Consider the following 14,847-nt stretch of genomic DNA (forward strand, 5'->3'; position numbering starts at 1 on the left):
GTCCTAATTGATCGGCATTGACCAAATTTGAACGCTCACCAGGGAGTATCTTAGGCAAATTGGTAGTCGATGCTCTGCGCTGGGGTCGGCATAACATGGTCAATTCAATTCACTCCCCGAAATTATTCCTCTCTATATATCATTCCCTGAGAAGTGAAAGAAGTGGTGTCAGGCAACGCTTCGCTGAGTTTCTACCTACTATCTATGCTCATTCATCCTGAGGAGGCTCCCCGACCACGCCCGGAAAGTAATCATCCCATTGTGGGTCACGCAAATTCGGAGGTGCATGGTTAACCTTTAGTGTCGCTTCCCACTGTTCCTTTTTGTATTTCTGGTAACTGTTCGTGCGGATATTGATGAGCCACGTTTCGCACTTGGTCGTAAAAAAGCCTCCTCCCTTATGATTCTCTCCTGACGTGTGACATCTGTCCACTATCTGTCGGAAGTTCTGTCCACACTGGTCGTCGACATCACCACGACCACTAACAACAAAATCCCCCGGACAGCCTTTGCGATCTTTTTCTCTGCCTATCCGGAACGTGACGTAGGATTTGCACTTCCCCTTGCTGCAGTCCCCACGGACAAGAACTGCGGGAGACGTTCTGTCCTTCCATACTCCAACCTCATCACCGGCAAATCTGTACCTGTCATACTTGCGGCAGAAGAAATTTATGCCAAGAATTAATTCTTTGCGATCAGCCACACCGTTTCCGTCATTATCGCAACGGAGATCGCCCTGGTCTTGGACGTGTGCGGTAGTGAAGGTTGGAGGAGGGGTCACTGTCACCGTCCGAGATGGTTCCTCCTTGGTGGTAGAAGTAGGTCCAAACCGAGATTTATCCCGCTTTGTTTGTGCTTTATGAATGCTATTCGCAATGGATTGGTATTTCTCGTTGGACAGAAGCGTATGAACCGGGTAGTGTTCGTTAATAGTGAGAACTTTCTCTTTATCAACGGTGGTAGATTTGGTGACCGTGGTTTCTTCCACTGAGCAGGCCGTCACGGTTGAACATTTAGTCTTGGTAGTGCTGGAGAATACCGATTCACTCCGTTTAAAATTATAGATAGATTCTGTGCATCTGGGCGCGGTATCTGGTCTTTCGCAGTCATCAGTGTCCTGTTTGCATTCAGATCCAGTACAGAATCCGTTTTTGCATCCCTTTCCCTGGCATTTAAAGGCCCTGCAGCGGGGACCTTTACAGACAGGTGGGCATCCAAGGCAAGGTGGTAAGCAGTCGACGCCGGTACAGCCAAAGTTCATGCAGTGAGAGTGAATACATTCTCCATTGTCATTGCATTCGCCGATGCATCCGGGTGATTTGCATCCCGGTCCCTTACACCCTGGTAGACAGTTCTTCCCTAGACAAGGTAGCCTGGCACAGTTCGGGCCGAGACAAATTCCATCATGACAGTCAGGACCAACACAATCGAAGTTGCTGCAAAGGTTCCCCGGTTTACAATTCCCATCTTCGCACTGCGGAACAATACATTTTCGACGATCCATGTCCTTGGGAGGGTCAGGATCATTCGGGTCAATAAAGTCTTTCCCATGGTTAGTGCAGTCTTTGTCTTTGCAGTCACAAAATGCCCCTTTGCATTTCTTTCCACAGTCCTTTGTACATGTAGGGCTAGGAGGCCCACTGGTAAACGACACTGTTGGAAGCTTCCCATTGTCACGAACTGAACTAAGTGGGTATGGTTTTGGTGTGAACATTCGAGATCCCGGAGGAGGGGTTGGAAAACTCCCTCCTTTATGGGAAACTTTGCCACCTGGGAAAGGGATAATAACAATATCCGTGCTGGAATCGGATTTCTGGTTTGATGTTGGGTGTGAATTGTGGCCATTTGTGGGATTATCTGTGGCTTTATCAGACATCCGAGGCGGGGCTCCAGTGGTTGGCCGCTCGGTAGCATGGCCTGTATTTGACGGAGTGCTTTGCCTGTCACCTGGAGAGGAAGTTGGGTTATTATGTGGATTTGGGTTAGGTTGGGTGGTATGTCCGTCAAAAGTGTTTTTGGCAGCCTCACTTGATTCTCGAGAGAGCAGATCTTTGGTAGTAGAGGTATCGGGCCTACGACCTGGTGTAGGCCGGCTATCGCCATGTGTAGGTTGTCCATTATTAGAAAGCTGGACACTACCCCTGCCAGCTTGATCATTGTTATTAATAGACTGCTTATTATCTTGAGTTGGTTGACCGCCCCCTTGAGTGGGTTGATCACCCCCGTGAGTAAGTTGACCACCCCCTTGGGTTAGTTGACTGGCCCCTCGAGAAGGTTGAGTAGTCCCTTGAGTAAGTTGACCGCCGGCTTGAGTAAGCTGCTTACCATCACGAATAGGTTGGCCACTGTGAGGTACCTCGGGTTGTCCAGCTTGATGGCCGCTTCCTGTATTCTGCGGAGGAGCTACAGCTCCTGCGGGCACGCTGTTAGTTATCATAAACGGGGGCGGCAAAATGCTGCTGATTACTGCGTATGTTGTTGAGGATATATCTGTTTGAGTAACCGGCCAATGCCACATATCAAGGACAGATGTTGTGAGCGGCGGAATACTGATAGTCGTTGACTGGATCGTCCTTACGGACCCAATGGAGCTAGAGATCGCACCGCCAGGGAGAGTTATAGCTTGAGCTGTCCACCATAAGACTTCCAGGGAGGTTGTGTAAGGGGGGAATGTAATGGTAGTGACCTCATCAAGTGTTAGCCGGGGCATGATGAAGGTACATGGAGGTATACACGCAATTCCAGGCTTGTCGACCTTGTATATCTCGGGGGAGATATAAACATCTCCAGAGCCGCTATCACCCCCTTCTAGGTCAGCTCCATCAAGGCTTAATGTGTTCCCATTAAGCTCATCTGGTCGGCTCATGGTGCCCGGACCTCCAAGATCTAGAGCCCAAGCAAACGTGCCTCCCAGGCACAAGTTATTTGCAAAGGAAGCCTTTTGCTTCAGTGTTCTTCCATCGTCGAAGGAAACCCTATTTTAAGTCTCTTTCAGCAATATTCCGCACCTCCAAAGGGAGTTTAAAGGCAGTCTTACCATTGATCACTATCCCAGGTAATCCAATTGACTCCCGCCTCATCGTTGTAAACTAGTTCTGGTGATTTTGCTTTGAGAATTCTGTTAATTTCATAATTGGAGAGCGTCCCACTGTTCAGAGTACAACGACCTGGACGAGCTCCGCCGGAATTTTCATCTCCCGTCCTTTTGAATGAACAGCCGGGGCTGTTACATCTGGGATCGCCTAGAGTGAAGGAACGTCCATAAAAGCCGAGTCCCAATAACACCTTTCCCGGAGGAACAGAATTACGCCATAGTAAATCTAGACCGGCAGATATTTCTGCAGTCAATGAGTTAATACAAGCATTAGAAAAAGGAAAAAGGTTGACTATAGTGCCGCGTAGTCTTACCAGTCAAGTTTGTATGTGGGTTGATAACTTCTTTTGTCCATTCGCTATGGCCATCCCAGGTACCGTGAATGTCATAGCTCATGACATTGAACCAATCAACATACTTTACCATGTTCTTGAGATCAAACCCTCTGAGATACCCTATTGAGATTGGTCAGTTTGATAAACTATCTATCCCATAACACCCAGAGGATTCAGTTAGGGCCATCTTTACTAACAGTAGGAAGCTGGGATTGCCATGCTGAGGCCATACTTTGTCCCAAAAGCATCTTTCAGCTCTCTTAAAAGCAAGACATAGTTCTCGTAATCCGCCTTAGAGCCGCCTGTACAGAAAGACGTAAGCTATCTTCAAAGCCACAGTAAGGAGTGCGATGAGGATAGAGAAATTACCGCGATCGTCAGCCACGGGATATTCCCAGTCGATATCAAGACCATCAAACCCGTACATTTCCAATGTTTTAATGACTGAGTCAATAAAAACTTTTCGAGAAGCAGCAGAGCTTGCCATGACGGAAAACACTTTGCCACCGGCATCCCATCCTCCAACGGACAGAAAACATTTTAAGGATGGCTTCTTGGTTTTCAAATTCGTAAAAGCACGGTAAAACTCATCGGCGTAATAGCCCATTGTACCAAGGGTATGGTCTGGATTGATGGTAGCGAATGCATAGTTAAGATGCTGTTTTTATATTAGCTATTATTTTGGAAATTGGGGGGGGGTATGGAGGGTTATACCGTCCAGGGTTTGTAGTTTATATGTGAAGGATGGATAGTATCGCATGGATGCTCATGATTCCAACCTTCAAAGTATCCCACGTAGCGTTTCGTGGCAGAGGCGCCGCCCGCGCATGATCTGAGTCCAGGTCCTATCAGGAACAAAGTTCGGCGTTATTTTATAATAGGTAAGGCTTACGGCGTTTTGACCTTATCGCATCCATTGGCACATCCTTTGCCACAGAACTCCTCGGAGGTACCACAGAACCTGTATCAGTACATATTAGTTTTGCAAGATAACGGAACAGCGAGCCAATGTGTGCCTGGAATAAAATCGCACCCCCATTTAGAACAGCATACATTCAATGGACACTTTTCTTGCCCCTTTGGTGCATACTCTAGTAAACCGTTAGCCTGTGTAGAGAAGAGAGTGTAGATATAAACCACCAGTTGCCTATGTTCTAAGTGAAAAGGCAGGTAAAATGATAGAAAACAAGTGGATCATTAAACACCCAATAAATCTTAAATCTTCGATGTTAATATATGCCGTTGACATAGTACTTACTTCCACACTCTGCCTTTGCGTCACAGCCAGATACGCATACTTTGGGTCCGCAGAAATCAGGCCCAAATCCACAGCTGCCAAACTTGCTACAGCAGCCGACTTTGCATTTCTTCGAGGCTGAACAAGTGCTGTCAGATGCAGGAAATGCATATAAAGTCGTCACGTTTGAGAGGAATAAAAGGCTTGCAAAGAAGTATATTTTCATGATGCCTAGGAGCTGGGATGCCCGACGAGTGAGGATGTCATGGGAATATGGATATGATTCTTTATAGGAATGGAGCGTGTTGAAATTGCATAAGTAAGCCAGAGAATCCAAAAGGGTAGAATTGGAGTTCATATAGGATTCCGTTGGGAATATCTATATACCGTCCAATTCTTTCTTTCTTTCTGTTATTGCGCAAATCGCATAAATGTCGTCGAGGCATCAATGTAACAAGGATAGCATTCATACAGCGCATATTTTAGTGGCTCAATGCAAAAGTACACCCGCCGGATAGTGATCGCATATGGGTTGCATGGCAATGGGGCTACGAAGAAAGAGTCGGGCATATGGTGAGATTGGGTATCCACGTCGCAGCGATAGAGCCAGCATTGTCGGTTAAATATTTCAGTCAGTGCTAAAAGAAGGGTATTTGATATATTTAGAGTGTCTCAAAAGCGTAACCCATGGACTACAATCATAGTAGTACAAAGTACTCGTCGAGGCAGCCCTGTTGTCCGAACATGAAAGTCAGTCGCGAATTTCATTTCACTTTCAGACGGGATAGCTTCGAGGTAGAAGTGGCATCTTTAGGGCTTGGGCCAAGGCAATAATTGTTCCAGGTAATCTCATTTAAAAACTTTCAACTCAGCAGGCCCGCGTCCAGGCAAATTGCTTGTTGATGCCGATGATGTCGAAACTTGCAACCTCCTCAAGTCAGGGTAGGGCTACAGCGGCTAGGCGGCGGCTAGAGCCGCGGATCATTATTTATCCGCAGATTCTTGACAAAATTCCAGACTTCTTCCATTGGACAGCGGCCGCCATGCCAAACAACCTGTAAATACGCGTTACACAGTTAGAGCTGGAAAATGACAGGTGGCAGTACCTGTGAACGGCTCTACTCGAGAAGTAGTCGTCTACTGGGGAATAAATCTCTATTTATCCCTCCGATATAATAGACATAGCCATCAATTTTTACGATCATCCCAGAAATCCCCGAAGTCTGGCCGTAGACTATGGTATGGAGACGGAATGGTGGCCTCGACGCCCTAGTTCGCCGTCCAGTACCTACCAGGTGGAATCGGTTCATTACTTCTCCTATATCTTTCCTTGCAAGCCTCATTTACGAATGGAGATCCTCGATTCCTACTCGACCAATAGCCACGATATCAGATAAAGCCATCACTGTCGTGTGCATCTCTGACACCCATATGACTAGGCCGCATATACCCGATGGCGATATTCTGCTACACTCCGGGGACCTCACCCAGTCTGGCTCACAAGACGAGCTCCAGCAAGTTCTTGACTGGCTGAATACATTACCACATCAGCACAAGGTTATAATAGCTGGAAACCATGATTGTTGTCTTGATCCCTCATTCAAAACGAGCAAGGCATTCTCACATTCAGGGGCGCCGCAGAAGTCTATTGATTGGGGAAGCATCATTTATCTCCAGAACACTAGCGTTACCCTGGACTTCTGTGGGCACAATATAAACGTCTTTGGGAGTCCTGTCAGTCCCAAACATGGAAACTGGGCTTTTCAGTACCCGCGGAAGGAGAATGTATGGGAGGGCATTATACCTCCAAACACCGATATTTTGCTAACTCACACGCCTCCACACTCGCACCTAGATCTTTCCTTTGGCTGCAAATTCCTCCTCCAGGAACTATGGAGATTGAAACGCCGACCAATTCTTCATGTTTTTGGTCATATACATGGGGGCTACGGTCAGCATATGGCATATTTTGACAAGTTCCAATCGATATATGAGAGTATCATAAAAGGAGATGCAAGCATTATCAGCTTGTTGTTTTTGATATATGAAGCTATGAAAGTTTTACTCTGGAGAGCTCCAACCCCAGGCATCTGTATGGTGAATGCTTCTATGGTTGGGGGCGTTAGAGATGAACTGGCGAGAGATGCAACAGTTCTACACATTTAGTTTGATCGGGCTGAATCTATTCCAACGTGTATCAAAGTGCGTATTATACACCTCATATCCACCTCAACGATGAGGCGTCTAATCAAGACTTAAAAGGGCCCTGCAATCCATTGGTTCCTTGAAGGGACACATTAATCTGATTACCCATGTATAATGCGAAGTGCTACTTTACCAGTTCTACTGTCAACTACTACCCTGCACATTCTTTTTTTCCTTTGGGCGGAACCTTGCATCGGAGATCTGTGGTCACTCAATACCTAACACTATTATGTGCAACCCCATAGATAGGGGCTCAGATATGTTGTCTTACTCTATTATCCTGTCTAATAATAAAGCAGGATCGCCCAGTATCGCTGAGCCGTGGGTGCTGGACAATCGGCTAGCAAATCTGTAGCCGGGTTGAAAATATATCATCAAGCCATACCCACCATCCGTAACGTTACAACGGGCACATTCTTCAAATTGCTTAACGCCATGTTGCAAGTCATCTGTGCCGAATCGAAACCAAGCACCGGTTGTTGCCGTGGTAGTCCAATTATTCTGTTTAAAAGCGGGAATTCGCCTTATGATGTGGACTCCAATACCAGTGTCACACGAGCCACAAGGGCACTTTTCTAAGCCGTTCTTCAGCGTACTTGAACAAAGACATCATATCTTCAAAATAATAGTTAAACTACCATACTACTCCATCATGCCAAAATAAATATGGCATCAACAAGCAAGGCGTTTCAAGAAAGCGATGTGGGTTTTTATTGAGCCCCTGGATTTGAGAGAGTCTATACTCCCGGATATATCCCTTTGTTTCAGAGATATATCGAATTTCGTCTGATGGAGCCAGAGCGGCGAAGATGTGCGACTCACCTGGCGCTGTGGATTACATTTGAAGCTTATTCAATTTACCCCTGTTCCCCAAGGCACGATCACAGCAAAGCAAACCCTTCTACATGGCTTTCGGAGCACTGCAATACCTTATGCAACCAGCGTCATCAGCGCAACGCAGTTGCTTTTTGGAAAACAAGTTACTTTGGAATAAATAACCCTAACAACACCCTACATAGGATACCCTGAGATTCAATCTGCAATGATAGATAACTAGTTACCAGGGGCAAATGCCATCACCTCTCAACTTCTGCTTTTATCAATCCAGGGATTACGTATACTGGATCCAGTACCATAAATGGAGTCCAACGCAGCTGTGATACATATCTAGCCTTGGTAACCACACGGTTATATTGAGGTAATGATAGAGTGTTTTTATCTGGTCGCACTTCGGCCACAGCCAGCATGTCAGTGAAAGGGGCTGTACTTATGTCTTTAACGGATCTAGGATGCTGCCATACCACTCCTTTCTCAGTACCCGGGATCAAAGAGTGAAATAAAACGGGACTCTTTGTGTCTGCCATGCTTTTATAAATAGTTACTTTTGCCCCGGCCAGCCAACGGGATACATCTTAGGCTGTTACATCCACGACTCGTTCGATTATTTTTAAACAGCTTTTCCAATCGGTTCTTGCAGAATACGATGGGAGGGTTCTACTCACCATCTAGTCTTACCATAAGGCGCCTTACCTCCTTTTCCTTGTGGCTATCTGTACTATACCTCTGCCATGCAGCGTCAGCACTCAAGCTACGGCCTCGTCCTGGGTCCAATTCAACACGCCTAGCTCATCCAATATCAAGAATCACAAACCTGTATGGGTGTCAGGGAAACGAAGATAAAGTCCACCATGCTCTCCTTGGGATCACAATCGGGGTACGCCAAGCAAGAAATCTTTAAGTTGATATCAACAGTTCAATGCATAACGGCAAGGGATTAACATGGACGAATAGCTCAGCAATGCCCGTTATCGATTGACAAGACTACAGAGAGTCTTAGAAAAAAACCCAGTCAGAGAAACCATCCTGAGCGGCATAGATCGCTCAACATTATACACCTTTGAGAGTCTCTATGGGACCTCTTATCTTCTAAATACTCCGGGAGGCTACATTGGCAGAACTCGGATGGAACATGTCATAGGTTTGGCAGCGTGAACCCCTTGCTCCCGCTAAATCAGTGATTTTCTGAGCTGAGCAAATCAAACAAAAACCTCTGCTTTCTAGCTATGATGGACCGACTGATTGAACACATACCCGACTCGGGCTTTGATATATGGTGTGACGACAGCTTTCTGTCCCTGACAGCGCCCCCCGATGCACCACTACCGCCGCAGCCTCATGAAAGTAGGTCCGGATACGCCAATATCTGACAATATATACAATACTGAGATTTTACCTTTCTTTTTATAGATCCACATGGGGATACGGTCTACTGGGACAACAGGCCATTAGAAGTCAATGGCCAAGCATGGGTCTTGATGCCAGTTCCTAAGTGTAATGAAGACTTGCAAGCCTTCCAGATGGACGGAGGGTTCCGCGAAGTTATCGTCTTATGTCCCAGGATGTTTGAACACTACTATGACTTGGGAGAATATCAAGTCAATATGGCATCCCGCCCCCCGGTGTTCCCCAGAGGCATACACATTGACAGTTTTGCTACTTCGTTGATGTTTGTCCTGGTCCATGAAGTATCGCACTGTAACCTCTTCCTCCAGGGTCTTGCGACCAGTACGATAATACCCCGAACCCCAATCAGCCGGGCCATTTCCTTTCAACCTTCTAACAGGTATCTTTAGGTGATGTCCCAGCAGATACCGACGGTTATGGCTGGAATGAGGCAGTCCGCCATGCCGACAACAACCATCTGTATGCATTGGAAAATGCTGGTAAGTCGGGGTGTCTAACTATCTCAACGATGCAACATGCTGACCCATCTCGTCTAGACAATTTTGCTCTTTTTGTCCTTGGTAGCTATGACCCCTCTGGTCGCCATTCTTTCTATCGGCTGATAGTTACTGACAATCCCAAGCCATGTATCTGTCCAGAAACGACTGGAGCACCGGGCTGAGCGATGATATGTTTGCAGATGCTCCCGCCGGTCAATTTTCGCCGTAAGGGGCTTTGGGAGGCTCCTGAGCTAGGTAGTTGATTAACGGCATGGAAGCGAGTAGGAAAGGCGTGTAACAGCCACTGTTAAGCAGAATAATAATACAAGCATAGATAGAGATGCCGCCGTCTTCAACATTTTGTTCCTCTTGTTAGTTATCGCCATAGTTAACGATGTAACTGACTACGTAGGTCTAACTACTGTACCATGGGGCCACCCAAAGCCCAAATCCATCACATCGCATTATTGATGCCTCGACCAAGCGTCAACAGCTTGAAGCTTCCACGATCACACACCAGACGATGGGTGTTGGCTGGAGGCTTACTCATTTGCTTTCTCAGCGCTACCAATACAAAAAAAACAAAGGATTCCCGGCGGTTACCATCCAACCCTCATTGGCGACAGCTTCTGCGATGGGCGCTACACTGTAGTCCACAAGCTTGGTTCTGGTGGCTATTCCACAATCTGGCTTGCCCGAGACCAGCAGCTTCAACGCTATGTGTCACTGAAGATGCTGGTTGCAGGTGCTTCACAGGATACACATGAGAGTAACATTCTCCAGCTGCTCTCAAAAGGCAACCTGAATGGTCCGGGAAAGCAATGCATACCTACTCTGCTGTACCAGTTCTTCAGCCCAGATGGTTCATGGATCTCCAACTTTCAGCGCATCAGCATGCCTGAATTCCGGCGTCTGCACCAGCGTATGTGAGACATGGGTCGGGGTGAGACGCCGGAGACTTGTCAATGGGATGTTGCTGCCGGGGAGTTCAAAGCCCTAGAGGATATGCTGAGACCTATGATGGCGTTTGAACCGGCAGAAAGACCAACCGCGAAACAGCTCTTGGAGTCGGAGTATATCGTGAAGTGGGCGATGCCAGCGTGGGAGAGGCAGGTGGAACGGAAGAGTGCCTTGACTGAACATTGATCTCTCCATCATTGTTTATCTGATGAACACGGGTGTATCTGCAACGCCGAGAGACGGATCTATGATATCGAGTCCGCGGGCATTGCACCGACTACGCCCGTTACTGAACAAACCCAAGTAGCTAACAAACCGAGGAAGAACTAGTAAAGAAGTAACATGTAGATGTACAAGATGATGCTAGAAGGCCAGAAAGGTCGAGAATAGGCGGCTTCTTGAGCGTCGATGTCATCACGTAGCCCTAACTTTGGGCATCAGATTATAGAGGGAGCCTCGGCTCTAAGTTGTTACTATTCGTTAACTAGTTAGCTTAGCCTGGCCCAGCGACTCTCAATAACCATCCAATTGCTCTGACAGCGTCACCATACCAACAACTCCATACCCTCCAACTGCAACTGCTACAGCTGCACCAGTTTATATCACATCGAGTGTTGTGGCTTCAGAATGAGCACAGCAGTCGGCGAAGACATGTCTGCCCCCGCTCGCGCCTCCGTGCTGATCGCAAATCTATCCTCAGTCTCAAAACGCATTGCTGCAGCATCAAACGGCCGAAACAACCACAGTGAAACCAGCCCCAGCTCCAGCGCCGGCCCTGTTGCTGCGACCTCGACCAGCGACAGTAATAATAGCTCTGCAGCTCCTCCCGTGCGCCTCGTCGCAGTATCCAAACTAAAGCCGGCCTCTGATATCCTTGCGCTTCACTCCCCACCTACATCCCACCTGCACTTCGGAGAAAATTACATGCAGGAACTCCTTGAGAAGTCCAAGGCCCTGCCCCCCGAAATCAGATGGCACTTCATCGGCGGACTGCAGTCGAACAAATGCGTTACACTTGCACGCGAAGTACGGGGACTATGGGCCGTTGAGAGCGTGGATACAGAGAAAAAGGCGTCATTGCTGGATAAAGGCTGGGGCGAACGAGCGGAATTCAAGCAGAAAGAAAACGACGCCAATGGACCTTCGGACAGACGGCTACGCGTGTTTGTGCAGGTTAATACATCGGGAGAAGAGAATAAATCAGGCATACAGCCAGGCGAGCCTACGCTGGAACTCTGTCGGTTTATCAGAGAAAAGTGTCCTCGGCTGAAACTCCAGGGTTTAATGACTATTGGGGCCATCGCGCGATCTAAGGCTACTACGCCGGAAAACGAGAATGAAGACTTTGCTTGTCTACGGGATACAAGAGATATGGTGGTAGAGAAGTTATCGTTGAAGGGGGAGGACACATTGGAATTGAGTATGGGCATGAGTAATGATTTTGAGGGCGCAATTGCGATGGGCAGCAACCAGGTCAGGGTTGGGAGTACGATTTTTGGGGCTCGTCCACCCAAGGGCGAGGCAAAGTCATAATTTAAAAGAGAGCCATCATTACCATGAGGCCCACCTGTATAGTTATTATTGTAAGAATATAGATTGAAAACACTAGCCACACTGGCTCAGAATTTGATATCTTTATTCAGGGGAATATATAGGTGGATAAACATTGAGTGCTCAGTACCATGGTTAACTGAGAACTTTGGCATCCATGAATTCTTTATGACTCCTAGTCACCGAAGATATCGCCAACGGTCCCTCGAGAGATTCTGTCCTCCATCAATTCAACCAAGGCTCGCGGCACATCCTCTTGGGTCGCCCGAATGGTGATGCGGTACATCTACATATGTGTTAGTGAACTAGGTCAAAGACAGAGTAATGCTAATAAAAGAAATGAAAACATAGCTTACCTGTTTCTCATAGTTGGGCTCAAGCCTGAGTAAACATCCGGTCTTTGAGCTTTGGGTTTGGTAAACAGCACATCCAACAAGGTTCTTCTGATTCGGGTCGACATTTGCAAGAATCTTCCATTTGAAACTCTCGACAATCGACTGGAGATCTCTTTCGCTTAGAGGACGGCCCTTCTTTGCAAGGCCAAACGTCGATTGGCTTTCCAAGGGTCCGCCGCCTATTTGCCGCCAGCGCTTAAAGAAATCATCCGATGTCAGGGATGAAGCTTCAATGTATCTATGCATGAGGATAGGTAGCTGCAGGGTATACGCTTGCAGTGCACCGGCGAGGTATGATATCCGAATGGTTGGCGCCTTGGTAAACGGGCCAAGGCACTCGAAGCAAACAGTTTGGTGAGTTTGACCAGATGCAACAACATCTGGGTCAGGTATGTCCTTGGTATCAATCTTCAGGCTCTCAGGTGAAGGGTTATCCAGCGTTATCGTGAATGATCCGATTGAATACGCGGATTTATTTGCAAAGTAAAGCTTACAGACTCCAAGGTGAGCTCTGTACTCGGAACGAAGGCCAACCTGGATTTGAGCATCCTCGAACAACACTCCCTCAGTCGCGAAGAAGAGTCGGTTAAACCCAGGCTCCCAGTCCGGAGATAAATGAGCAGCACTGGCCAAGTTCGGCGCCGTCTCGCCGGATGAAGCAAAGTCCAACCCTTCCAGATCGCTGGATGTTGTACCTTTGGTACCTGTCTGTTGTGCGGCAACCGGTCCGTTGGCAGCTGATGTGAAGGTGCGTTTCAATCCCGTATTCTGTGTCAACATAAACTCCTTATCATCTGCGTTGGCATCTTTGCCTCCAACGACCCACGTCCGCTTGTCACTCGTTCCGGAGCTTTTTTGATGTAGTCGGGACAATAAGACTGAAATTCTCTCAGAGAAAGGTGGCATCTCGTCGCAGACGGTCCGCAAGAGGTCATCAGTGGGTAGCGTAGCAAGCATTAGGTATTCGTAAGCCCGTTGTTGCATCTCTGAATCGGGCGAGTGGCTGTATACTTGGAAGACTCGAAGTATTTGCGGTTTGATCTCTGGGAAGAGATTTACAAACTTGATAAAGGATGATAGAAGCAGGGCTCGAGTGTTGTCAGAACAGAACGCCATCTTCGAATAGAGTGCCAGGAACTGCTCGATTGGTGAGCATCCTTTGTTATCTGCAATGAGATGGCCAAATTCGCCCAGGATATAACCACCGATTTTCACCAGACTGTCATGGCACTCTCCCTTAATATAACCCAAAATGTGTTGTGCGGCATAAGCTTGGAGCTCCTCGTTATTTGTAACTACCTGAACAACTCGCTGCCAAACTTCATCACTGACATGGTCGCCGGCCACAGACAACAGCTTGAGCGAGATATCAATATACCATTGAGCGTCCGTAGCATACTTTTCTGTGAGAATAGCAATTTTGAGTACCATTTCCTCCCGAATGGCAAAGTCAGCGCTTTGAAGGTGCTTGAGAAGCTCGTTAACGATGGGTCGGGCATTTGAGGTATCGCACATGCTGTAAAGGAGATCCAACCCCTTTCTTCGAACACTGATATCCCTGTCTCGCAAAGATCCAAGAATGATATTTTGATGCTTCTGTATGGGGTCAAGGGTCTCTGCCCTGGCTGCGAAATGAGTCATTGCATCCAATCCAAGGTATCTCACGTTTGTTTCCCGGGATTGAATGAATTTCCCAAGACGGGAGGAGATCTGCATCATGAGGGTGTGTTCACTGTCGAGGTGGATTAAGAGATTGATGGCTTCAAAGAGCACCGCGTTCTGCGCATTGTTTTGTTGGACATTTTTTGGCATATCCATGGCGGAGTTCATGATTTGTTGAATACTCTGCCTTATTAGATCTCTCACATGGACATCCTCTAACAGATTTGGAATGATGATGGTTAGCTACCAACATGTCTTAACTCCACGATTTGGGATCAACTAACCCGAGGGAGGATAATACTGCAACAATCGAAGCAGTTTAACTTGCATCCAAGGACACCCAACATTGTAGTAGATGTAATCGGGCGCAATATCATGGTCAATAACAATCCTCTTCAGTCGCTGGGCTGCTTTGACATAGCTTCCCTTATATTGATCAGGGTTATCCTGGACAAGCGCCATGACTAAGGAGGTGACAGAGAGGGCTACGCCCATGTCTGGATCGTCCATTAATGAGACGATGCGCTCAGCCCACTCCTGCTGGACAATTCCTGGGTATTTACGGTATAGCCGGAGAAGGGTGAGGGCAGCCTTCTTCTTGACAAAGGCTTTGGATGCACTGCATTCAGGCTACGTTAGTAAATTTAGGTTATGCGGATATATAACCAGGGACATAGCATACGGG

General features: G+C 47.3%; 6 protein-coding genes across 6 annotated transcripts; 4 read left to right on the top strand and 2 right to left on the bottom strand.

Annotated features, from left to right (window-relative positions):
• Positions 1-208: 208 nt before the first annotated feature.
• Positions 209-4,892, bottom strand: TERG_05663 (uncharacterized protein; the record flags this gene model as incomplete). The annotated part of the gene is made up of 9 exons (XM_003233742.1): positions 209-2,975; positions 3,038-3,338; positions 3,409-3,549; positions 3,627-3,731; positions 3,799-4,087; positions 4,144-4,261; positions 4,322-4,390; positions 4,463-4,520; positions 4,688-4,892. 9 exons carry the CDS (start codon positions 4,890-4,892, stop codon positions 209-211), a joined length of 4,053 nt encoding a protein of 1,350 aa, XP_003233790.1.
• A 761-nt stretch (positions 4,893-5,653) lies between these two features.
• On the top strand, positions 5,654-9,033 carry TERG_05664 (uncharacterized protein). The gene has a single exon (XM_047748474.1). The coding sequence runs from the start codon at positions 5,903-5,905 to the stop codon at positions 6,830-6,832; it is 930 nt and encodes a 309-aa protein (XP_047604456.1). The 5' UTR covers positions 5,654-5,902; the 3' UTR covers positions 6,833-9,033.
• Positions 9,034-9,037: 4 nt separating this feature from the next.
• TERG_05665 (uncharacterized protein) lies at positions 9,038-9,766 on the top strand. Its single transcript, XM_047748475.1, has one exon. It carries the CDS (start codon positions 9,187-9,189, stop codon positions 9,502-9,504), a length of 318 nt encoding a protein of 105 aa, XP_047604457.1. The 5' UTR covers positions 9,038-9,186; the 3' UTR covers positions 9,505-9,766.
• Positions 9,767-10,527: 761 nt separating this feature from the next.
• Positions 10,528-10,740, top strand: TERG_12322 (uncharacterized protein; the record flags this gene model as incomplete). Its single annotated transcript, XM_047751294.1, has 1 exon — positions 10,528-10,740. One exon carries the CDS (start codon positions 10,528-10,530, stop codon positions 10,738-10,740), a length of 213 nt encoding a protein of 70 aa, XP_047606661.1.
• A 441-nt stretch (positions 10,741-11,181) lies between these two features.
• Positions 11,182-12,087, top strand: TERG_05666 (YggS family pyridoxal phosphate enzyme; the record flags this gene model as incomplete). The annotated part of the gene is made up of 1 exon (XM_003233745.1): positions 11,182-12,087. The coding sequence occupies one exon, from the start codon at positions 11,182-11,184 to the stop codon at positions 12,085-12,087; it is 906 nt and encodes a 301-aa protein (XP_003233793.1).
• Positions 12,088-12,410: 323 nt separating this feature from the next.
• TERG_05667 (uncharacterized protein) lies at positions 12,411-14,330 on the bottom strand (the record flags this gene model as incomplete). The annotated part of the gene is made up of 1 exon (XM_003233746.2): positions 12,411-14,330. The coding sequence occupies one exon, from the start codon at positions 14,328-14,330 to the stop codon at positions 12,411-12,413; it is 1,920 nt and encodes a 639-aa protein (XP_003233794.2).
• Between the last annotated feature and the right edge of the window lie 517 nt (positions 14,331-14,847).

This window comes from Trichophyton rubrum (genome assembly GCF_000151425.1).
Source record: "Trichophyton rubrum CBS 118892 genomic scaffold supercont2.6, whole genome shotgun sequence".
In the NCBI taxonomy this organism is placed as follows: Eukaryota; Fungi; Ascomycota; class Eurotiomycetes; order Onygenales; family Arthrodermataceae; genus Trichophyton; species Trichophyton rubrum.